Here is a 23,173-nt window from a genome sequence, read left to right as displayed (position 1 = left end):
TTCTCGACAGTGAAAAATCAAAATATAAAAAAATATATTTTCTTGTAAAAACAAACAATGAGTTCTAAAACAAAATTTTAATCGTTACTTTGTATAATTAACGCAACATTATCGTACATTAAAAAACGGTATTACATCCTATATAAAAAAAAATGGTTATAATTATAAAGTGGAACTAACATTAATAGGGTACATTTGAGAAGAGATATGACACAGATTCTCCGTTATGCGTGCGCCTCACAGCCTCCGCAAACATCATCGACACGTCAATACACTAAAAAAAATACAGAATTGATAATGAAAAAAAACAAACAAAAACAGAAAAATTAAAATCTTTACCTGTACTTTGGAACAATCTTTCATATGAGCGTCCTGAGGTATGGTATTCGTCACGACGACTGCCTCGAAACAAGCGTTATTTATCCTGGAAATCGCCGGACCAGAGAAGATACCGTGAGTTAATATCGCGTACACCTTAGTCGCCCCGGCTGTGGTCAGCTTCTCCGCCGCGTGGCAAATGGTACCACACGTGTCGGCCATATCGTCCACAAGAATAGCCACCCTGTCTTTCACGTCTCCCACCAGCACCATAGAATCGACCTCGTTCGCCTTCTTCCTTTCCTTGTGGATCAGGGCGAATTCGACGTTCAGTCTGTCGGCTATGGAAGTCACCCTCTTGGCGCCCCCCGCGTCCGGGGACACTATGATGCTGTTCCTCCACTCGGAGATGTTCTCTTTGATCCACTTGAGGACTGCGGGCTCGGCGTAGAGGTTGTCCACGGGAATGTCGAAGAAGCCCTGGATTTGGGAGGCGTGCAGGTCCATGGTGATGATGTGGTCCGTTCCGGCCACCGAGAGCATGTTCGCCACTAGCTTGGCGGAGATCGGTGCACGGCTCTGCAAGAACGTCGTTAGTATAGATTACGATGGAGCCCCGGTTAGGAAATGTATGGGGGTTGTTGCAAATGCATTCTTTCTGGCCTACTAATCGTTAATCGATTAATAATTTCAATTATTCAAAATAATGGATTTATACGGGGTGTCCCAAAACTAACGAGCTGCCCCGATAACTTTCCAGGGCTTCCAAGGGGTTTGACGAATGACCTACAAGCACATATTCTCCTCCATTTAATATTATTAGGTTGACCTTGAAGCTTAAAGGTCAAGGTTAAATTCAAGGTCACCAGAATATCGATTTCTTGATATCCTATAACTATTATCAGAAACTTTTTTCGATAGGACAACCTTGAAAAGTTTTTTGGGACTTCCTGTATATAAAATGCATTTGCAAATAGGATAAAGGGCATGGTGATGGGCACAGTAAGCTTCCCATTAATGAACATTTACCCAAAAGCATGACAAAGCACGAAAAAAAGAATTAGTTGCACCGTTGGGAACACCAGTGATTTTCAATACAAGATATTCCAAATATCTGTCCATATAGTTGAAATTTGTAAATGTTAATCGTCTCAAGACACATTGCCATGTATGAAAAAATATTCAAGTAGAAATTGACATGCATGCCCACCTAAAAGCTGTATCGATTTATTATTCATTTTCAATATTTTTTTTTATCTGATTATTCATGTGGAGTTTATGTTAAAAAAAGATTGTAAATACCCATGTGATGTGATGTTAGTTTCATTCCAATTTTGCCCTAAATTTCGCCAATTTTTCTGTTTAAATTTCCATTCTGAAATTTTATTCTACTTGTACGACGTCATTAGGCGAAAAATTAGGAAATATCACAAAATAACTTCCGCACCGATTTTTTAGGTGGGATTCTATAAATTAATTGATTCCGTGTCCACCGCTAGAGGTCGCTCTGAAACCTTCATTGCTAAATTGAGCAATGTGTCACAAATTAAGACGATTTTTAGATTGCAAAACGTAGCAAATGTAATTTATACATTTAAAATTCATAACTTTTTTAATTTATAAATCAGTAATTACTAACATATAGAATTCCAAACAAAAATATTCTAAAAATTGCTACATTTGGTGCAAGATTTGAAGTTTCCGTTCATTGGCGTCACAATGCATTTAAATTTTTTATGGACTTAAATGAGGCCAAAATCAATTAAGAAAAAATATGGGTCTCACATTTTTTAACCTATTTCGATCCTGTGATGTTATTTTGCAAGTATAGTCATATAACTGCGTTTGTTAACGTAATTTTCACACTCGCCAACGATACAATACAATTTAAATAATTTAAGTATTAAATACTTCTTAAATAACATTTAATACCCCTCTAGTTATGTATTTAAAGTTGAAATTAGTGAATTAGGTTACAACACGTCAAAAAATACATATTTAACTTTGCTATCTTTATTTAAATTTGTATATGATCCTCAATCAGATAGTCCTTTTTAATGTTGGCTTATAAATCTACTCACTAGGATAAAAGGACAGCAATTCACAGTTTTTGTTTTGTAAACAGAACCAATAACAGTGATCACGATTAGATTATTGATATTACTACTCCAGTATGTACAATTTTTATCTAATCCCGGAAACCATCTGTTCCATAAATCGACCTAAAGTAATTTTCTAAAGATACAGTAATCCCGGGATGGAAATACAGAAATAGAAAAGCGAATATCTGAAACAGATTGAACTTCGGTGGAACAAATTGGAATTATTTGAAAAATAATTGCCCGAATTTCTCCGAAGAAAAAATTATTTCCCCGCCACTGGTGCAAATAAATGGAATGAGACAGTTCAAGGTCAAGCGACGAACTTAAATCTTGAGCAATGATTTATATAATAGGACATGCTGAATTGAAACAATTTATATCATTTTAAGTCGGAGTAATCAAAAAAATACTTTTTTTAGTAGCTCTGTGCTAGTAGAAGCATTTTAAGACATTTTATCTAGCACTACATAATAAAAATAATCAGCTGAGATAATTGATATCGAATTTGAGATTAATATATAAAAATTAGATTAGCTTTATAAATTGTAGGATTTCCAAGCGTGATTTAAAAAATCTGAGAGATAAGTGTAATTTTGGGCCAAAGTTTATTAAAAAAAGTAGACGTTCAACAAAAGCATAATAATTTACACTAAATAAGTTTGCAGCCAGAATTTGTTTTGTCTTGTATTCTACGATAAGAATTATCAGTTTGATATTGACGCAATGAAGAAAATTGGACCCCCAGGAAGAATTTCGTAATTTCTAACGTACATGTTTATTCGAAGTATAAGAAAGAAACATTATGAAATTGTTATTCGTAACAGCAAAATGCAGATAAAGGGTTAAATGTCATGGGTATTATGAACTGCTATCATTTCAAAGTTACAACGTTTTTTTGACTGCAAAATAAATAGGTTTATTAAAATGGTTGTGAAGATTTAACGCGACAATTAAATTAAACATATTAAGCAAATATTTCAATAAGTCACACTTATATTTTATTGATTATACTCGTTTGATCAATATTTTTGAAATTTTTCAACTTCGTAATACCAAAACTGCACAAATTATTAATTAGTTCGTTTGAATAAAATACGAGACAATTTACTGCAAAAAAAATATATCGCCTATTTTGTAAAACGTATTTATTTCGCTAATTCACTAATTTAGGTATTAATTTTAAAAATGAACTGTCTAATCTCAGTCTGAGTTTCGATCCCAACTGTAGTTATATCGAAATGCATAATGATCTAATGACAGATTTTTCCCTGGTTAGTAGAGTACGATAAACGGCGTTACATTATTATTTAATATTTCGGATAGAAACAGTGATTAGTCTCGTTACAAGTTTAGTATGTAGCAACATTCTTTATTGTTAAACGATTAAAGGCTGCAATTGTGTTTTTTTTTGTTACACTTCTCGAAATAAGTTTGGACGTTACATAAAATTCAAATAGAGTATGAATTAATGCTTCAACAAATAACTAGTTCAAAGTATGCACTTTCAAAATACAAACAATATTATCACTGTGTTTTTAATACAAAGCTAAAACAACAAATGTGAGAAAGTAAATTATTTCCTTTGCGGCATTTTTACTTTGCCTATTTGTTTATATAATTTTGTTATATATACCAGCCATGGTTTTGTGCAAAAAAAAACAAACCTTTTAAAAATAATTTACCACCAAAGCATAATTTATATGTATCAAGGATTTGTTTAATTTTCTCTAGTCATCAATTTAATACATTCACATGACCATAATGGGTGTGTTTATGCTACACATACACATCGGCAACAGATGAATGTCAAAAGGCGAGACCCAAAAAAGCTACCCCTACATTCAGCTATTTGAAATATTTTACCCTGAATTTCCATTCGATAGATTTCCACTTTTCCACATGGCGTTCTTTTTCACTCGACACATTCTAAAATAATTTTGGACGGTTTGTACAGAAGCTTTTCTAACACACACTGTAATTAACTGAAATTAGCGTAGCTTGTCGGCCATCTACAGCTAAGCGAGTCACTTTTCTACAGACTCTGGGGTAATTTCAGTCAACAGGAATTTAAGGATAAAATATAAATAAAGTTTTACTCAAGTACTGAATAACTATGAAATTGATGCAACATTTAAATAATTTATAACAGATTACCAGATTATCTAATTAATCCCGAAAATTCACTGCAAATAGTTTCAAGTAATTTATCGATTACAATTTACATTAAAATATGTGCAAATTATGCAAAGGAATATTATTACTGTAAAGAAAACTATTTATTTAATTATAAGCCTTAATTAGGTAGGTGTAAATAAAATTTTGTGCCATTAAACGATAAAGTAAAATGCTTTTTTCTTCAAAAATTTAACATTTTGCCTGGTAAATAGAATTCTAAAAATCTCAAGGGGAAGCAGGTGGTTTTAGAGGTTATATCACATAGTGTGCTACTGACTATTACTTAAAAAAAGGCATACTCACACTTACCTTATCTTTCTTGTCTTGCCGGGCGTAGGGGTAGCAGGGGATGACGGCCGTCACACGGCTGGCAGAGGCTATTTTACAAGCATTTATCATGATCAACAGTTCCATCAAGTTGTCGTTTACCTCCCCGCATCCCGATTGCACGATGTACACATCTTCCCCGCGGACCGACTCGCCGATTTCCACGCTGAAAAATCAATAAATTATTAATATACCGTACCTGCCACGCACGGCGTGGAAACGAAAAACTGCATCCAAAAAACGCATCACACACGCTGCATCATGTAAGCAAAACAACGGTGCAACGATACAATTCAAAATTTGCTTACCATGTCTCTAGATTGCTGAACTTTTTCGTGACGACTTTTCCCAGATCGATTCCCAGGCGATCCACAATCCTCTGGGCCAAATCCGGGTGCGAAGTCCCGCTGAAGACTTTGATGTTCGGCATCCTGCTCTGGAGTGTTAATTCTTGTTGATTAAGCTTCTCAAGATTGGCCCGCAGTGAAGACTTCGCACGTACGGACTCAGATAAGCCTGGCATAACTACGGGACAAGCGACCAATCATAAAGGGTACTGCGCAACAGTGCGATAAACCTCAGCGCGCAATAAGTCCCAATTATCGTTGCTCAATTTATATGTTTTTGTTGTTGTGTTATTGACGTAAACAATTAGCTACGCGTTTTCCAGCGATCGACATTTTTTTTAAATGCGATTTACAAAATTTGGGTGGTTGTGTTGTGAAATAATTCCCAATGGAGAACAACAGAAAACCTACCATTGGCGGCCCTGATTTGAAAAATGACATTTGAAATTTCACATTTCATTTCATTTTTCGACTAACTTCAGTATAAAATTAAAGTGAGAAATCAAATAAAAACTGATTTATTTTATCAATCATCGTATATAACTTACACCTCAAGATTTAGCCCAGTTGTTATGGTTGATTTTGATTCACTTACCGATTAGTTATTTATTAAATATTAGTAAGAATGGCAAACATAGCGGCTCAAAGAATAAAACGCGAATTTAAAGAGGTTATTAAAAGTGAAGAGGTAAGAAAGAAAACTGAAAAAAATTTTTGAATTATGTCACTGCTTATAATTAGCCTGCCTGTCGAAAGGGTACTCACCTTGCTCCTCAGAATTTTGCATTTCACTTCAAAATTAATGTGTTCATACTAAAAACCAAAGATGTTATGCCTTGGCAAAGAGGGTTATCATCTAAGAGCAATATATCACCACTTTGACAGTAAACAAAACATGTTATGTCGTTAAAAGTTATTGTTGTTGCCTTTTAGGTGGCTAAGTGTGCCATAAAGGTTGAACTTTTAAATGACAGTTACACGGAGCTGAAAGGTGAAATAGCCGGACCTCCAGACACCCCGTACGAGGGAGGAAATTTTATATTGGAAATTAAAGTACCTGAGACCTACCCCTTCAATCCGCCAAAGGTAAACTGCTCAAATAGGATGTATCAGTATTGATTGGAAATTGGTTCTAGATTTTGTAATTTTTGCTGCTGTTTTTTTTTGCTTTACCACGTAAAAAATCTGGTTGTAAAGGTCGGATGTGTAGTTTTTGAAGTGGTTGATGGTAAATATGCTAAAAATAATCCTACTTTTCTGTTGCAGTGCATTTATTAATCAGTATGAGGGGTGTTGTCCAATTTGGAGTGTTATAATGTAGTGTGTAGTCTGTTATTGATTAAATATTCAGCTAGGGGTTCTAATTCTGAACATAGATAAGGCAGGTGCAAAAAATGTTTTTCTTAAATGCCTTGTTAGTAATCCAAACCAGGTTGTTTTAAATGCAGTTTTGCTTTGGAGATAGTTTTGTATATTCGATAAAACAAGGTTAGGTGTGACATTAAAATGATATTACAGATTTAGAAACCTATAAATTCTTGATTTATATTTTATTGTTATTCACACAGAATCTAGGAGAAAAATTATAAATCAGATTGAACTTTCATACGTAGGCAAATTGCAAACGTATAGTTTGTGGATGTAACGATTTGATTTAATGTTTTTTTTTAATTTTATAGGCAATATCCGATATTTTGTTTTAGGTAAGGTTCATAACAAAAATATGGCACCCCAACATATCATCCGTGACAGGCGCCATATGTCTAGATATATTAAAAGACCAATGGTACGAGCGTTCTCTTTCTTACACTCGAACTTTGTCCTTCTAACGAACTTTGCTTTTCAGGGCCGCAGCCATGACTTTAAGGACGGTTCTCCTTTCTCTCCAGGCGCTTTTATCAGCAGCCGAGCCGGACGATCCTCAAGACGCCGTGGTGGCTAGGCAATACAAGGAGAATCTAGAAATGTTTCAGCTGACGGCAAGGCATTGGACGAACGTCTATGCAGGAGGTAAAAATGTGTGTGTGTGTGTGAAATTTTTCTGTTTTTCGTAGATTTACTTTAATTCCGTCTTGATCGTATGTTTATTTGTCGACTATCGTTGGATTAGCTTAATTCTGGTTTTAAGATGAAATAACATGCTAATAACATTTGTTTACTTTGACTCGGTTTAAATTTTTGAATCAAAATTAAATCAAACTTACCAGCATCTCGTATTACTGTCAATTTCTTCTTTTACGTTACGGAATAATTGACGATTTCAGGGTAATGGCTGCTTCGGTTCATATTGCTGCCGAAATATTCGAAATTATTTGACTAAATACAATATTACATGCAACAAACCTAAAACTTAGCTCAAGTAATAAAAATACCCAGTAGAGCAGCTGTAAGTTGATTTATTTTATGAATTTGACTTTCTTTGGGTCTTTTACATTGGTAGTGCAATAAAATGTTTCACGTACACAATATTTTATTGTGAAGCGAAGTGAAAATAATTGACGTTTTTAAAATTTAGTAAAAAATTCCATATTTTTCGGAACTTGTTTTTTTTAATTTTGACATTAAAATAGTGTAAATGGTGCGAATTTTCACTCACAATCATTAATTTTATGGAATGCGTATCAATTTCAGGTCCTCATGTAAATAGTGAATGTGATGATAAAATTAGAAGACTCGTAGACATGGGCATCGAAGACCACCAGGCCCGCGCGGCGCTCTCTTCCTATAACTGGGACCTCGAAAGGGCCACCGAACAGCTTTTTAGTTAGTAAATTGACACACGCGCTTGTTCATATATCCCGTACACACTCAGATATACTTTCACTAGTTCATTTTTGACGGAGATGGAGATGATGTTTATATACTTAACCATGAGTTTTCATACCTTTTATGTCTATTACACTGTACATAAACTATAAAATTAAATAAAACGAAGTATTTGCATTATTTTCCTTGTGCCTCATGTGGGAAAGTGTTTGAGAAATAGTAAAAACCAATTTATAATATCTCAAGAACAGCATACGCTAATAGGTCTCAAAGTTGATGCATTGTTAATGGCCACTGAGTACCAGTGACATTTGAAACATGACATGTTTTGTAGGTTATATCTAAAAGAGTGACCTACAGCAGTAGATACAAAGTAATAATTTGTGCTAGTAGGTCCACCTCCACCTGTAGGTATAAAACAATGGATTATGCCAGTAGGCATCATAAATTAAGTACAGTAGGCATTGCAAGCTGTGACATTTAAGATATGACACATACTTTGTAGGTTATGTCTCGCAGACCTGAAAATCAATCAATTTTACTGAATAATTACTACATTTTACCAGTTCACAAAATATTTCATTGTAATTGACTTGTTTGATAAAATTATGACCCTTTTTTAACGAAATTATGAAATATCATTTCATAACTTAATTTTGTGGTCGTATTGATTTTACAAAACCCGTCAAATACGCCTCTGCACTATTTCCCACAACTATTTCCCATGAACTTAGGCGTAGGTTGACCTCTATTGATTGGGGATTTTATTGTTTACAATACATTTAAAAGTGAGGTTAGTGGTGAATATCACAAAAAACCAAATAATAGAAATCCCGCAATTTTACCAATTTATGGAGTATTCGAATGCAGCTTACAGTAAGTTATCGATAAAAAACTTTCTCCTTTTAATCAGAAATACGCTGCACGATACTATTTAAAGTACTGAAAACTAAAATCCCGAATTTTTAGTTCCCGACGAAAATGCTATGGATGTGGATGCCCCTCAGCTCAGTGGCCAGAATATGACTGCCCAAGGTAACCCTACCGTATCCGTAAATGACGACAGATTCGATGTAGTAGTAGTGTCCAGTGTGGGTCTCCACGTAGAAGGCCCCATACCATTCATAAACCCTGAAATACCCGTAGAACAGCATGCTATAGTACAAATAGAATCTAATGATGTAGAGTCCAATAGCGGCGATACAGACCGCGTATCACCCGCTATATCTGTAGCCAGCAGTAGAGCACCGTCTCCTGTGGATTTGCCCGAAGAGAGCAACCAAAGCGAATGCATCAATTCAGAGAATGACGAGAAGGAGAGCAGGAAACGTTCCCTAAGCGAAGATGACGATGACGGTAGACTATGCCCTATTTGTCTGGATAACTGGACCAACACGGGCGAACACAGGATATGTGCTTTGAAATGCGGACATTTGTTTGGGTACAAGTGCGTCAATAGGTGGTTAGAGAGCCAGCAGAAGAAATCCTGCCCGACTTGTAAGAAGCGGGTGAATCGAAGCGATTTAAGATACATTTATGCAAAGAAACTGATAGCGGTCGATACTACCGAACTGGACGTAATGAAACAACTCTTGGATACAGCTGTGGAAGAAAAAAACAAAATTCTTATGGACATTTCGAAATACGCATGCAGGGAACACATGTTGAACCAAGAAATAGCACAATTAAAGAAACAAATACAGGAATTAACGAATAACAGATCGGATCTACACTCGTCTCAGTCAAACGGCGGTGGCAGCAGCAGTTTTAACCCCCTCAACTCGATCGTTAGACTTTTTATGGATAAATCTCTAGAAATCTGCAGGCAAGGCGGATGTCGTGTATTCGACGCTAACTGCCAACTGGACTTAATAATGACATCGATGAAATCCCCCAACAGCCTCTTCTCCGGCTTCGGCATCAGGAAAGTCAACATTTCCCAGTACAAACCCCTCGCTTTCATCCCACTCCACACCCTCCAAATCCGTGACATCACCTTCCACCCCGTCAATAACTGGGTGCTGACTGCGTCCATGGACAAATCTTTCAAAGTTGTGGACACCATCAGCAACAGCGTAATGTACACGACATCACAGCAAATGCCGCTATGGTCGTGCTGCTGGGACGCGGACAACCAATACGTTTTGTACATCGGCACTCAATCGGGCGTTGTCGTGAAGTATGATGTCCGTACCCTCCACCAGCCCGTTTGTACGTTGGCGGTAACGGGTGATATGTCTCCGGTGGTCTCGGTAGCTTCGATCCCGTCTAGTCCAGGCACGGATTTGGTACAAGGAGGGGTGGTTTCCTGCAAGCTTAATTCTTTATGGGTGTTTGAGAATTCCGGTAACGACCACGTACGTCACAGTCTTTCGTTGGAGGGACCGTTCGTGAGCATGAAGTACCAGAGCGAAACGAAGCAGCTGCTTGTATCGTCTCGACCTAACAATCGCATATCCTATTCGAGGCACACGCTGTGCACTCTAGAGAAGGTCAGTCCGTATAAAATGAACTGCAACGTCATCCACTCCTTCCAAGGCGGCGGGATGCAGAAATTGCTATCAAAGTCGTGCTTTCTCTCCGATAAGCACGAGTATGTCGCGGCACATCACGAATCGAGTAAAAGCGTTTATCTTTGGAGTATTAACACAGGCCAAAGGGTTTGTTCCGTACCGGCTCATGACGCAGTGCTCGACTTGCGAGGGATACAGAACCACAACGGTAATTATCTGGTTTCACTGACTGAAAAGAAAATGGAATTTTTCAAATTCAACTAGTTACAATTTTGAAGACTTAAACTATATTGCATTTATCGACAATATTTTTATATTACATTTTTTTATCCCATATTTTAAATAAATGTGAATTTCCTCCTTCTATTCTCTCAGATATTGTAATACAGGGTGTTTAGATGCTCACTCAATTTGTGCTTTACTATTCTTAAAAATCTTGATGTACATAGGAAATAAAATGATCAGTCTCAAGATTTGTGCTCATTGTTATTACTCATTGTTTCTCTATAATTTATTTTGATTTATTATATATTATGGTATTAGTAAATAAAGACGTTTAATATTTATTTATTTTTCCTCTTTTTTGACTACAACTCATTCTTTGGGGCAAACAACTAAAAAATATAATAAAACAGTAATACCGGCTTTTCAAACTGTGCATTTCATAAAACTCATATAAAATTTTCATTTATGAAAGTTAAAAACAACTTTACCTATACACAGTACTCTTCGCAGAACCCATTATAGACTACACCATTTGGGTTTAAATTTCGAAGGCATTTATCAGAAAATGGTCGTTAGTGACGTATCATTATTATTTATACTAATGGATACAAGTCAACCTTATCACCAACCAACCTTGACACGCTCTACGTCAATGTCATCTGGCGGTCAGCTGACCAAGTTTTTATGTAAATGATATAAAAGGGATATAAATACGGCACACCGGCGTTTAAAAACAAAACGCCCATTATTTGAGATTTTTTTAGGTTCGTCGTGTCGTGGCAGTTTTACACGTAAACAGCTTCGTTCCTTATTACCTAATTTCATATTTAACCGTGTTCTAAAAATGCCTTTACCAGACACACTAATAAATTTATTCAAGTAAGTATTAAACCACTTTTAAATAAATTTGAACTTATGAAAATTTATCATTTGCGTTACGGATATTTTCTTTAGGAAAATCGACGAGAATAAGGCGAAATATATAACCAATTTAAAAGATGCCGTGGCCATCCAGTCTGTCTCTGCGTGGCCCCACAAAAGGGACCAAATACGTAAAATGGTAGAATGGACTGCCGAAAGGTGCAACAACCTAGGAATCAAGACTGAAATCAAAGAACTGGGTAACCAGAAACTGCCGAATGGTACCGAGATCCCTTTACCCCCTGTACTGTTTGGGACTTTAGGTAGCGATCCCTCAAAGAAAACGATCCTTATTTATGGTCATTTAGACGTCCAGCCAGCATTAATAGAAGACGGTTGGGACTCGGAGCCCTTTGTATTGACCGAAAAGGACGGTAAATTATTTGGTAGGGGATCGTCAGACGATAAAGGCCCCGTTCTGGCTTGGTTACACACTCTCGAGGCATACAAGCAAATTGGTGTTGACTCCCCAGTAAACATAAAGTTCGTTTTTGAGGGAATGGAGGAAAGTGGGAGTGTCGGACTGGACGAACTGTTATACAAAGAAAAGAATAAGTTTCTAAGCAACATCGACTACGTTTGCATCTCTGATAATTATTGGCTGGGTACCGACATGCCTTGCGTGACGTACGGCTTGAGAGGGGTCTGCTACTTCCACATCGAAGTCGAGTGTGCAGCTAAAGACTTGCACAGCGGGGTCTTCGGAGGCACTGTGTAAGTTTAATTGTAACCGCTATCGCTTAAACTCACCGGGTATTTTCTAGGCACGAGGCTATGACGGATCTGGTCTACCTCCTCAATACCCTAGTTGACAAGGACGGGAAAATTAAAATCCCCGGCATTTACAACGAAGTGGAACCCCTGACGGACAAGGAGAAGGAAATTTACACAAAAATTCACTTTAACGTCGACTCGTACCGTTCCGACGTCGGCTGTAAAACGTTGCTGCACAAGGAGAAGAAAGAGGACCTTCTGATGCACCGTTGGAGGTATCCGTCGTTGTCTCTTCACGGGATCGAGGGAGCGTTCAGCGAGCCCGGCCAGAAGACCGTCATTCCTAGGAAGGTCATCGGGAAATTCTCGATTAGGATCGTGCCGAATCAGACGCCCAGCCTTATTGAAAAGTATGTCGTGGATCACGTGGAGAAAATATTTAGAGAGCACGGAAGTCCAAATAAACTGAAGGTATGTTGATTATTTTTTTTTTAATTTGTGTTTTTTAAATTTTTTGTTCATTATTTCTTGTACTTTTAATTTTTGTATTGACTTGTTACTTTTTTAACAAAATTTTTATAGGAATTAAAAATATATATTAATCTAAGTATCCCATATCTTAAAAATTTTCCTTAAGCTATTATTTGCTTGTGTTATCTTCCCTTAAAAGTAAATAACTTGGATTCGAACAAATCTATGTAATATTCAGTAAATAGGTAATAAAAAGATTTAGATACGTATAATCCTGCACAGAAAAACATTTTTGTCTTAAAATTTCAATCATAGACTATTTGTTACGTTTCAAATTTTATCGCTTTCTAATCCCTTTGAAATTTGTTTCATTTGAGAAAGATAATTTACATTGAATCCGATACCGAGAGATATTAAAATGCAATCAGGTAAAAAACAAGTCAAGTCCAAATAAGATAACATTGTTAAGTACGATACAGTTCATATTAAACATCTATCAGACAGTAACCTCTAGTATCAGATCTGGAATATAAATAGTGCACTTGCAGTTATCTTTGAGTGGTTGAAAAAATAACTAATTAAAAACCGGCAGCAATAAACATAGTTAATGTATCATTTTCTACATGTTATTCACCCTTCAGTATTACTTTTTTTATGTTATTCAAGAATCATATTAACTTCATCCTCCAATTTCGTAACTTTCTAACGGTACTCTGAATAAAATGTTAATTGAATGTTTTTTAATATCGTTGGAGCTAAAAAAAAGTTCAAATGCAAGGTGAACCGATGTTTTTATCAAACTTTACGCATAGGTGGCAAAAAATAATGATGTTTTGTTATACTTTGAAAATAGGTGTCGCTATTTTAATCATGTAATTTACTTGTCACATTTTTGTCCGGTGTTTGTACCAATTAAAATAATACTAATGAGCTGCCTATCAATGAAAGAAATATCTAAGTAATGTACGCAAATGTTTTTTAGTGTGATTTACTATCTTAAAATTTTTTGTTAGCGTAAATACTTAAACACAAAGGGTACTTAACAAGTCGCCTAACAAAAAACTCAATCAACACAAAAATAAATTGTCTGTTGATGGCTTCCAGCGATGAAAAACATTAGAATTCACAGTTAGATATACTGTCGCCAAATGCGGGACAACAACCGACCCCCTTAGCTTCGTCTCCGTTGACCCACACTATCTCCCTTCACATTCACTGTAGGTTGCCTACAATTCATGTATTTTGTAATACATAAATATTACAGTGGTGGGATACACAAGTATTAAACTATTTCAACAAATGTATTTTGTTTGAAAATGGTCGTGATCTTAAAAATTTTACATGTTTGTAAAGGTGTACATGGCGCATGGAGGTGCGCCCTGGAGGGAAGACCCCTTCCATCCACATTACACAGCTGCCATTAAGGCTACAAAGCACGTTTATAAGGTCGATCCCGACTTGACCCGTGAGGGTGGTTCGATACCCGTGACGTTAACGTTCCAGGAAGTTACTGGAAAAAACGTCCTTTTACTGCCGGTGGGAGCAGGAGATGACGGCGCGCACTCGCAGAATGAGAAAATTAACATTAGGAACTATATCGAAGGCGTAAGTATGGGAACCTCTAGTAGAACAATTTAAAAAATAGAGATTTATGATTTGGTTGTTGTTGATATAATGTTACAACAGATGTGTTTGTGGTGAAATATCCTTCCGTTTGATTAGATAAGAAATCATAGAAATAGTTGTTTTTTTTTTCTATTTTCGCACGTTTTGTGTAAATATCTAATAATATATTTTTTTCAGACCAAGTTATTGGGTGCATACTTATACGAAGTGTCCCAGTTGTAAGACAAAAGTGGGTAAACTTGGGGATATGTGCTTTATATTTTTTTAATACTTTATTTTTTATTATGGCTAAAATGGATTAAGGAATTATATATTATATTTTTGTTGTGTTTTAATACATTGCAATAAAAAACTTTGTCAGTATTTATTATCGTTTTAATTTTATATTCTTTTAAGAATATTTTATATGAGCCAGCCTCTAAAATTTATATATTGGATTTCTTCTACCTCTTCTGAATCATTACCCGGGTAGGTCAATTGGTTTTATCTATGGTAGGTCAATTGCACAAATATGATATAATTCATTTTGTAATATCAGTTTTATAGAAACCTTTTAACTGTATCTGTTAGATTGAAGAATAATATGTTATTTTCAGACAACAACTCAAAATATAACTAAATTGAAAGGAGACCATAACTAAACATCCTCAATTATTGTAGTAGTTCAAATGAATAGTTTCAAATTGAGGTTATGTGGTACCAAAATGTCAGATTTATTTGTATAAAAATGTATTCAAATTTCATTATCTACGTTTATTAACAGTTGTAGACAAAGGCATAAAAAAAAGCAAAATGAACGTAATAGCAGCGGTGAAAGCCTACGTCGTGAAAATGACGGAAGAAAGCGAGCCAGGAATGAAAGTTTTACTGATGGATAAGGAAACAACAAGCGTTATTAGTATGGTGTATGGCCAGTCTGAAATCCAACAGAAGGAAGTTTTTCTGCTGGAGAGGATAGATTCTCCCAATTACGCGAACTCTACCGGATTGAGATATCTCAAGTGTTTGGTATTCCTAAGACCAACACAGCAAAATGTGGAATCGCTATGCATGGAACTCCGCAATCCCAAGTATGGGGCTTACTACGTTTACTTCAGCAACATAATAGCCAAAGCGGATATAAAAGTACTAGCCGAGCATGACGAACATGAAGTTGTAAAGGAAGTGCAAGAATTGTATATGGATTACCTAGCTGTAAATCCACATTTATTTTCAATGGGCCTACCCACTTGTATGAACTCTTTAAGCTGGCAGCAAGGAGCTCTGCAAAGGACGGTACAAGGTATAATTTCAGTCCTATTGTCCTTGAAGAAATGCCCTGCGATCCGATTCCAAGCTAACTCAAGTCTGTGTAAGGATTTGGGAACGAGAATCGATGAAATAATGAGTAAAGAATCTTCTCTTTTCGCCTACGGACAAAACAGTCAACCTTTGCTGTTAATAATAGATCGTAGAGACGATCCTATTACACCTCTCTTAAATCAGTGGACTTACCAAGCTATGGTGCACGAGCTGTTAACGATTAACAATAACAGAGTAAACTTGTCCAACGTGCCAGGAGTCTCACCGGAACTGTCGGAAGTGGTATTATCAGCCGAACAGGATACGTTTTATGCCAAAAACATTTTTATGAACTATGGCGAAATAGGCACAAATATAAAACAACTCATGGACCAGTTTCAAGTGAAAGCCAAGAGTCATCAGAAGATTGAAAGTATCGCCGATATGAAGAGCTTCGTAGAGACTTATCCGCAGTTTAAAAAGCTCTCTGGGAATGTTACCAAGCATGTGACTGTTGTCGGAGAACTCAGTGCAATGGTTAATAAGTACTATTTGTTGGATGTGTCTGAAATAGAGCAAGAGATTTCCTCGCAAAACGACCATTCCTCACATTTGCAAAGCATCAAAAAGCTATTAAACAACGAGAAAGTAAGAAGCACTGACGCAGTGAAACTGGTGATGTTGTATGCTCTGAGATACCAAAACCATAGTAATAACGACCTCAACGGGCTTATAGAAACATTGAAAAAGAAAGGGGTCTCGGAACGATTACTTAGGAATATAGTTAATATACTAGAATACGCTGGCTCTCATGCACGACAAAGCGACCTGTTTAATGTGGAAAATGCTGTTAAAATCACGAAGAGGTTCATCAAAGGCTTGAGTGGGGTAGATAATGTTTACACGCAACACAAACCCCTGTTACACGAAACCTTAGAAGACTTGGTTAAGGGGCGGCTGAAAGACCATTTGTACCCTTTTATTGGAAATCATTTCACTAACGTCAGACCACAGGACATTATAATTTTCATCGTTGGTGGTGCTACCTATGAAGAATCCTTAACTGTGCACACTTTTAATAAAAATTATCCAACGTTTAATATTTTGCTAGGAGGGACGACCGTTCATAATTCTGCAAGTTTTCTCGAGGAGGTGGAGCAAGCAACTAAGAATATAACCAGGAGGCACACCAGAAACATCCGTAATATAAGATTCGATTAAACATTCCTTGAACATGTAATTCAACCATAAGTTATATCTATTTATATTTATTTTTTATCAAATTAATATATTTTATGTTAAGCTTCTGCGTCAGTTTATTTGGTTAGCATACAGATATTATTGAGCAATAAATTTACCACAGATAAAGGGTTTCATCATAAAATCGAAGGATTATTGATAAATTACAATTCTATTATCCTAACCTAACATTTTCGTATGTGTTGAAAATTTGTTGTTTAATAATTAAGTGTCTCAAAAATGATGTTAAAGTTTATTCAACAAATAAATAATACAGGCAGAGTTTGTTATTGCACTAAAAACGTGTCAAAGAATAAAATCTACAGCAGTACAGTGCTTTTACCAAAAACTAACTTCCCGTTGAGGTTAGAAAATAAAAAATTAGTTGAAAGGGACGAATATATTTACAAAGTAAGTTTTTTGGTAGGTATTTTAATTGTAGTATAACTAGTTTAAGATCTGTTTAAGGCTACGGAATTTGAAAATTTATACTCCTGGCAAAGAAGCCATTTGTACGAACCAGAATTTGTATTGCACGATGGACCTCCTTACGCAAATGGCCAGCCACATATGGGACACGCAATTAATAAAGTGAATATAGCATGACATTGCTGAATATCCCGAGCAATAATGTTTTTATTTTTAGATACTGAAAGACACGATTTTAAGATATCACATTTTGAACGGCAACAAAGTGCATTACGTACCAGGTTGGGACTGTCACGGGTTGCCGATAGAACTGAAGGCAGTTTCTAACTCAAGCGGGATGGACGCCATTGAAGTGCGATTAAAAGGTTTGTACAAGAATCTTCTTGAGCTCGATAAGTTAAAGTGGAATTTTTTTAGCGAGAAATTTTGCTAGTAAGACTGTGAAAGAACAGAGAGCGGTGTTCAAGTCATGGGGAGTTATTGGTGATTATAAAAACGCTTACATGACTTTTCGCCCGGAATATGTGAAAATACAGTTGCGGCTGTTCTATAAATTGTACAAAAAGAATCTTATTTATAGGGATATTAAACCAATTTACTGGTCATCGTCTGCAAGGTATGAAAGTTAATTGAGAGTCACAAGATATTTAATTATTAGTTTGTTAACAAACGTCTATTTTAGGACTGCTTTAGCAGAAGCCGAATTAGAATATAACGAAAGCCATAAGAGCCCCAGTGCGTATGTGAGATTTAAGGTAAAAGACATTCCAAAACTGAAAACGCTTAAAGATAAACAGTAAGTTAAGCTCGCTGTACAATTATAAGTATTAAATGTTATTTTTTAGAGTTTATGCAATAATTTGGACAACAACTCCTTGGACGTTGCCTTCGAATCAAGCTTTGTGTTACAACGAGACGTTATCGTACAGTTTAGTTAAAAAACCCGATCCCCTCGACACCGATATTTACATCATTGCAACTGATTTACTCGAAAGTGTATCTTCAGTGTTAAATTGTGACTTTCAGCTTCTAAATGTTTTATCGGGTAAGTCGGTTATGGTGCGAAAAGCACACTTAACTTTACCGATTTTATGCCTCAGGAGATTTACTGGCAGGCGCAACTTACACACATCCCATTTATCGAGAAAAGGTACTTCCGTTTTTAAATGGACCTCACGCAACCGCGACAAAGGGAACTGGTCTCGTGCACACCGCCCCGGCCCACGGTCCTGACGATTTCATAGTAGCACTGAATAATAGAATGTCAGTGGTAGGTTTTGATAAATCTAGTAGCGATTCAAATTCTCATAGAAATTTGTTAGGTGGACATGGTGAACGAGGAGGGTTGTTACAGATCAGAAGCGGGATCCGAACTTGAGGGGAAATACGTTCTGTCGGAGGGAACGGAGAAGGTGCTAGAACTTATAAAGCCCGATCTGATGAATTTAGGAGAGATAACTCACAGTTACCCATACGATTGGCGGACCAAGAAACCTGTGATAATTAAAGCTAGTCGGCAGTGGTTCATTGACACTAACGCCATTAAAGGTAGAGCGCTAGTAAGTTTATTTGTTTCGTTTATGTGCGTTACGTATATTTGATTTATAGTTTATTTATTTTGTTTGACGAGGGTTTTTTTTTTAGGAATTGTTAGAGGATGTGAAAATAGTTCCTCACGATAAAAGTGAAAAGTATAAAAAAAATCTCATGACGCAGATACAAAAGAGGCCCTATTGGTGCATTTCACGTCAGAGGAAGTGGGGGGTTCCCATTCCAGTGTTTTATAATAAAGACACTTCAGAGATAATAATAAACGAGTAAGTATTATACATCTTACCCGAGATAAAAATGGATTCGGAAACGGTAAAATATCTAGCGTCACTCAGACTAGGAAATATATAATCTACAAAGTATATGTCATGTTAAATGTCACTGTCAGTCAATGCCTACTGCCACAAAGTGTTACTTTGGATCTACTGGTAGGTTTTTCTCTGAAATATAACCTACAAAGTATGTCTGTACATACGTATCTTCCACCGTTTTCAATATACTCATCTTTATATACAGGGTGTATTCTATATTGTGCCATTTAATTATGTTTCATTTCTGCTTTAATTCAACTCGTAACACAGAATTGTTCATTTTTTCCAGAGATACGACAGACCACTTGTGCAACTTACTGGAACAACACGGTACAGACTTCTGGTGGAAACTGGACATGAAACACTTACTACCGGAAAACTTATGCTCCACGCCACCCGAACTCATAGAGAAAGGAGAAGTAAAAACACCTTGAAGCATATCATTACATGATTCACCTTCCAACATTTGCAGGACATCATGGACATATGGTTCGACAGCGGCATATCCTGGGCTGTAGCACTAGAAGGCGAAAAAGTGGCGGACCTTTACTTAGAAGGCGTCGACCAGTTCACCGGATGGTTCCAATCGTCCCTGTTGACTTCGGTTGCTCTTCGGGATAAAGCCCCTTACAAAACCGTATACGTGCATGGTTTTGCCGTCGACGAAAACGGCGTGAAAATGTCAAAATCGCTTGGGAATGTCGTCGATCCCGCGGAGATCACCGGCGGAAAGAAGGGGAAGAAACCTTACGGCGTGGACACTTTGAGGTAATAGTAAAAGACAACCCCAGTAAAATCAAACAATTTTTACTATTTCAATTATTGAAGCTGAAGCGTGTCAGTGCACGTCATAAGCGTACAAATGCTTCCATTTCTAAGTCTGACCGGTTGAAATTGTGCTGTCTTTATAGGTGGTGGGTGGCCTGCCATGCAAACCAAGCCTCTCTAGCTCACGTCAGCCCCACTGCGTTACAATCGAGCGCGGAAGAGGTTCAGAAAATCAGGAGCGTCCTCAGGTTCGCACTGGGCACTTTGGCTGATTACCAGCAGTCGGAGAACGACGGGAATAACCTTTTATTAATCGACAAGTACATGCTACATCTCTTATATCAATTTCACAAACAGGCGAGTAGACGTAGGGCTAACGTTGTTGTAAATATTACCGGTCTTCCCCGTTTTTAGGTCACGGAGGCAGCGAACGAGTACCAATTCCACAAGGTCTCACACGCGGTGATAAATCTTTTAACGAATGAAGTGTCTGCATTGTATTATATGGCGATTAAGGACCGTTTGTACTGCGACGGGGTTGACAGTACGACGAGACGTGCGGCTCAATACACTCTGACGCAAATTTTCGAGATCGTGACTCGGTCTATCGCTCCAATAGTGCCTCATTTGGCAGAAGAAATGTACCTGCATCTACCGCAGAGGGAGAAGACGTATTTCAGAAGCGCGCACGCCATACCCGCTTCGGAGTGGGAAGACGAGGGGGTGAACGGACTGATGCGGACGATTTTAAGGATCAAACGGGACGTTAACAAGGAATCGGGGACTGGTACCGCCCACGTCGATGTATCGCTTCTTTTTTCAAAAAAATTTGTCGGTTTCATGAAGGTAAGAGGCTTACGTTTACTTTTTAATCGACGAAATTGAGCTTCCGCTTATGTTTCGTTAAAAATATAAATTTTTAAACACGAATCCACTTGCGTTTCGTAAAGAACTGAAAGATGTGTTCCGACCATAGACGGGGGACAATGAAAGGTTCGATTTGACATAAAATTGTTTTAACTTCGTATTGGTGGACGATTTTAAAAAAGGGGACAAAAAAGTTAGGTTCTTAAGATCGTGAATAATTTTTTTCCGTTTCAGGATACGATATCTCTTCCTGAACTACGAACGCAGCTGACGGACATTCTGCAGGTGTCCGGCGTTTCGGTTTCTGAAGACGTCGCATTGACGGAAGACTACAAGCTCTGGACAGTGAAAAGTTCGAAAGCCCTTTGTCCGAGATGTAGGAGGGTGCAGTCAGACAAGGAGGACGAGCTGTGTAAAAGATGTTACGATGTACTTAACGCTTTGAAAGACAATAAAACGGCTGCGAGCAATTAAGAAAAACAGTATTTTATTCACAATTAACAACGAAACAAACTATAACGTTTGAACTAAGAATATTTATTTGTTAACGTTGGTTTTCGCCATCCTTTTCATTTTCATTCTTTGTTTTATCAGCTCGGACAGTCTGCGGTCCTCTCCTTCCACGCTGCTGTCGCTGTCCCAGTGACGTACCCTCTTTTCTTTGTCACTAGTGGAAGTGCTGCTCGCTTGTTCGTCTTGTATGTTCGTGTCGGCGGCCTTCCTCTTCTTTCTTAGTTTATTGGCTTTGATCTGTGCCACTTCGGCTTTTAATTTTTGTATCTCGCTGTCTAACTCTTCAATATCGATATTTTGTTGTGCAGACGTCTCTTCCGATCTATTCTTCAACTTCTCCAATTCCGCAATGAGGGAATCGGTGTCTGTTTGTAGTTTTTTATTCGTCCGTTCTCTAGTCTCGATTTCCTCGTGGCCTCGCTTTAATTTGTCTTCGAGTTCCGACGTTCGCTTATCGTAGTCCTGTTTCAACTGCCGATGACTCGTTTTGAGTTCTTCTTTTGTTTCTTCCTTTTCTTTTAATTCCGAGCTTAAATTTGGGTCCGTTTTATGTCCGGCGAGGAATTTCAAAATTTCTTGTATGGATTCTTGTTGGACCTCGATTTTGTTTTTAAGCGCACTAGTCTCCTTAAATAACAACAGTTAAATTAACATAAAACTACGTATGTTTCAACTTACTGTCTCTATTTGCTGTCTAGCATCCTCCTGCTGTTTGCATTTTTCTTTGATTTCCAAAAACAACTCTTTTCTGCAAATTAAGTTTTTATTATATTCGTCCTCCAAATCTGTTAAATTAATTTTTGTACTGTTCATTTCACTCGTGTAATCACTACATTCCTTCTCTTTATTTTTAATTTCTTCCTCGACTACTTCAATTTTCCTGGATATTACATCGATATTTAGTTGACATGTATCAATGATTGTTGTACTCTCATTAATTTCAATTTCACATTCACTAATCCTAAAAAAAAATAAGTTATCACTTGCTTTATTTATAATTTATTTCCATTTTCTTACTGCCGGTCCAAATCTAACACAGTAGCTTCACTTTCACTTTCCAATTTCGTTTTAAGTTGTTTTGCTTCCGCTAGTGATTCCAAAAATTCTTCTTTTTCGTTTTTACGGCACATAATATGTTCTTGTAAATCTTCTATCTTTTGTTGTAATATCTTTTCTTCGTAATCCAAAACTGCCGATTCACTTTTAACGCAGTGTTCCTGACGTTCTATTTCCTGCATTAATATTTTTATTTCCGCTTCTAGTTCTTCATTTTCCACAGCTAACGTTTTGGATTCCAATTCCTTTTCCCTACCGACTTCTATTTCTTCTTTTTCTAAATCCTCTAGCTTTTGTGTCAGGGCTATCTGATTTATTTTATATTTGTTAGACTTTTCCTCCATCATCTCTTCATTTCTATTCAACAATTCTTCGTTTTTGGCCAGTTCCGCCTCGTGTAAATTAAGATCCGAGTACAGTTCCTGATCGTAGCGATAAATTAGCTGGGCGAAACTTAGCAATTGCTGGTTAAACTTTTTAATATTATCTTTCAAATGCTGATTGTCTTCTAGTTCCACTAAGTTTTTATTTCTTAGTACCCTTATTTCTCTCAAATTGTCCTTTATTTGTTGATATGTGGTATTATTCTGGTTGAAACTTTCGCACAAGAGTGATACCTTTTCTTCAGACTCGTCCTGTAAAAGTAGTTTTTG

At 36.8% G+C, this 23,173-nt stretch overlaps 7 protein-coding genes across 10 annotated transcripts; 5 read left to right on the top strand and 2 right to left on the bottom strand.

Moving 5' to 3' along the window:
• Positions 1–62: 62 nt before the first annotated feature.
• On the bottom strand, positions 63–6,093 carry LOC108910435 (ribose-phosphate pyrophosphokinase 1). 4 transcript variants are annotated; one of them, XM_018715029.1, is made up of 6 exons: positions 6,035–6,093; positions 5,231–5,447; positions 4,899–5,088; positions 4,284–4,346; positions 340–897; positions 63–274 (listed from the first exon to the last, which is right to left on the bottom strand). In XM_018715029.1, exons 1-6 carry the CDS (start codon positions 6,054–6,056, stop codon positions 182–184), a joined length of 1,143 nt encoding a protein of 380 aa, XP_018570545.1. In that variant the 5' UTR covers positions 6,057–6,093; the 3' UTR covers positions 63–181. The 4 variants fall into 4 exon arrangements, with proteins under 4 accessions (XP_018570545.1, XP_018570546.1, XP_018570547.1 ...); XM_018715030.2 differs by having other exon boundaries at positions 4,905–5,088; positions 6,035–6,091; XM_018715031.1 differs by lacking the exon at positions 4,284–4,346 and having other exon boundaries at positions 6,035–6,091.
• On the top strand, positions 5,522–8,215 carry LOC108910436 (ubiquitin-conjugating enzyme E2-22 kDa). Its single transcript, XM_018715033.1, has 5 exons — positions 5,522–5,957; positions 6,203–6,355; positions 6,973–7,055; positions 7,116–7,279; positions 7,901–8,215. The coding sequence occupies exons 1-5, from the start codon at positions 5,895–5,897 to the stop codon at positions 8,035–8,037; spliced, it is 600 nt and encodes a 199-aa protein (XP_018570549.1). The 5' UTR covers positions 5,522–5,894; the 3' UTR covers positions 8,038–8,215.
• A 616-nt stretch (positions 8,216–8,831) lies between these two features.
• On the top strand, positions 8,832–11,112 carry LOC108910410 (E3 ubiquitin-protein ligase RFWD3-like). The gene is made up of 2 exons (XM_018714996.1): positions 8,832–8,911; positions 9,005–11,112. The coding sequence occupies exons 1-2, from the start codon at positions 8,887–8,889 to the stop codon at positions 10,810–10,812; spliced, it is 1,833 nt and encodes a 610-aa protein (XP_018570512.1). The 5' UTR covers positions 8,832–8,886; the 3' UTR covers positions 10,813–11,112.
• A 360-nt stretch (positions 11,113–11,472) lies between these two features.
• On the top strand, positions 11,473–14,827 carry LOC108910451 (cytosolic non-specific dipeptidase). Its single transcript, XM_018715052.1, has 5 exons — positions 11,473–11,652; positions 11,728–12,408; positions 12,459–12,879; positions 14,233–14,484; positions 14,683–14,827. The coding sequence occupies exons 1-5, from the start codon at positions 11,618–11,620 to the stop codon at positions 14,725–14,727; spliced, it is 1,434 nt and encodes a 477-aa protein (XP_018570568.1). The 5' UTR covers positions 11,473–11,617; the 3' UTR covers positions 14,728–14,827.
• A 361-nt stretch (positions 14,828–15,188) lies between these two features.
• LOC108910403 (vacuolar protein sorting-associated protein 45) lies at positions 15,189–17,093 on the top strand. The gene has a single exon (XM_018714988.1). The coding sequence runs from the start codon at positions 15,298–15,300 to the stop codon at positions 17,005–17,007; it is 1,710 nt and encodes a 569-aa protein (XP_018570504.1). The 5' UTR covers positions 15,189–15,297; the 3' UTR covers positions 17,008–17,093.
• A 141-nt stretch (positions 17,094–17,234) lies between these two features.
• On the top strand, positions 17,235–21,167 carry LOC108910405 (isoleucine--tRNA ligase, mitochondrial). Its single transcript, XM_018714990.2, has 13 exons — positions 17,235–17,436; positions 17,494–17,616; positions 17,672–17,819; positions 17,872–18,070; positions 18,137–18,250; positions 18,300–18,499; positions 18,555–18,724; positions 18,777–19,013; positions 19,099–19,271; positions 19,606–19,735; positions 19,789–20,084; positions 20,228–20,441; positions 20,499–21,167. Exons 1-13 carry the CDS (start codon positions 17,266–17,268, stop codon positions 20,967–20,969), a joined length of 2,646 nt encoding a protein of 881 aa, XP_018570506.1. The 5' UTR covers positions 17,235–17,265; the 3' UTR covers positions 20,970–21,167.
• A 321-nt stretch (positions 21,168–21,488) lies between these two features.
• On the bottom strand, positions 21,489–23,046 carry LOC108910393 (early endosome antigen 1-like). The gene is made up of 3 exons (XM_023454287.1): positions 22,482–23,046; positions 22,143–22,425; positions 21,489–22,091 (listed from the first exon to the last, which is right to left on the bottom strand). Exons 1-3 carry the CDS (start codon positions 22,865–22,867, stop codon positions 21,489–21,491), a joined length of 1,272 nt encoding a protein of 423 aa, XP_023310055.1. The 5' UTR covers positions 22,868–23,046.
• Between the last annotated feature and the right edge of the window lie 127 nt (positions 23,047–23,173).

This window comes from Anoplophora glabripennis, unplaced genomic scaffold, assembly GCF_000390285.2.
Source record: "Anoplophora glabripennis isolate ALB-LARVAE unplaced genomic scaffold, Agla_2.0 scaffold252, whole genome shotgun sequence".
In the NCBI taxonomy this organism is placed as follows: Eukaryota; Metazoa; Arthropoda; class Insecta; order Coleoptera; family Cerambycidae; genus Anoplophora; species Anoplophora glabripennis.
Note: the sequence above shows the minus strand (reverse complement) of the source record. Positions and strands in the feature narration are given on the sequence as shown.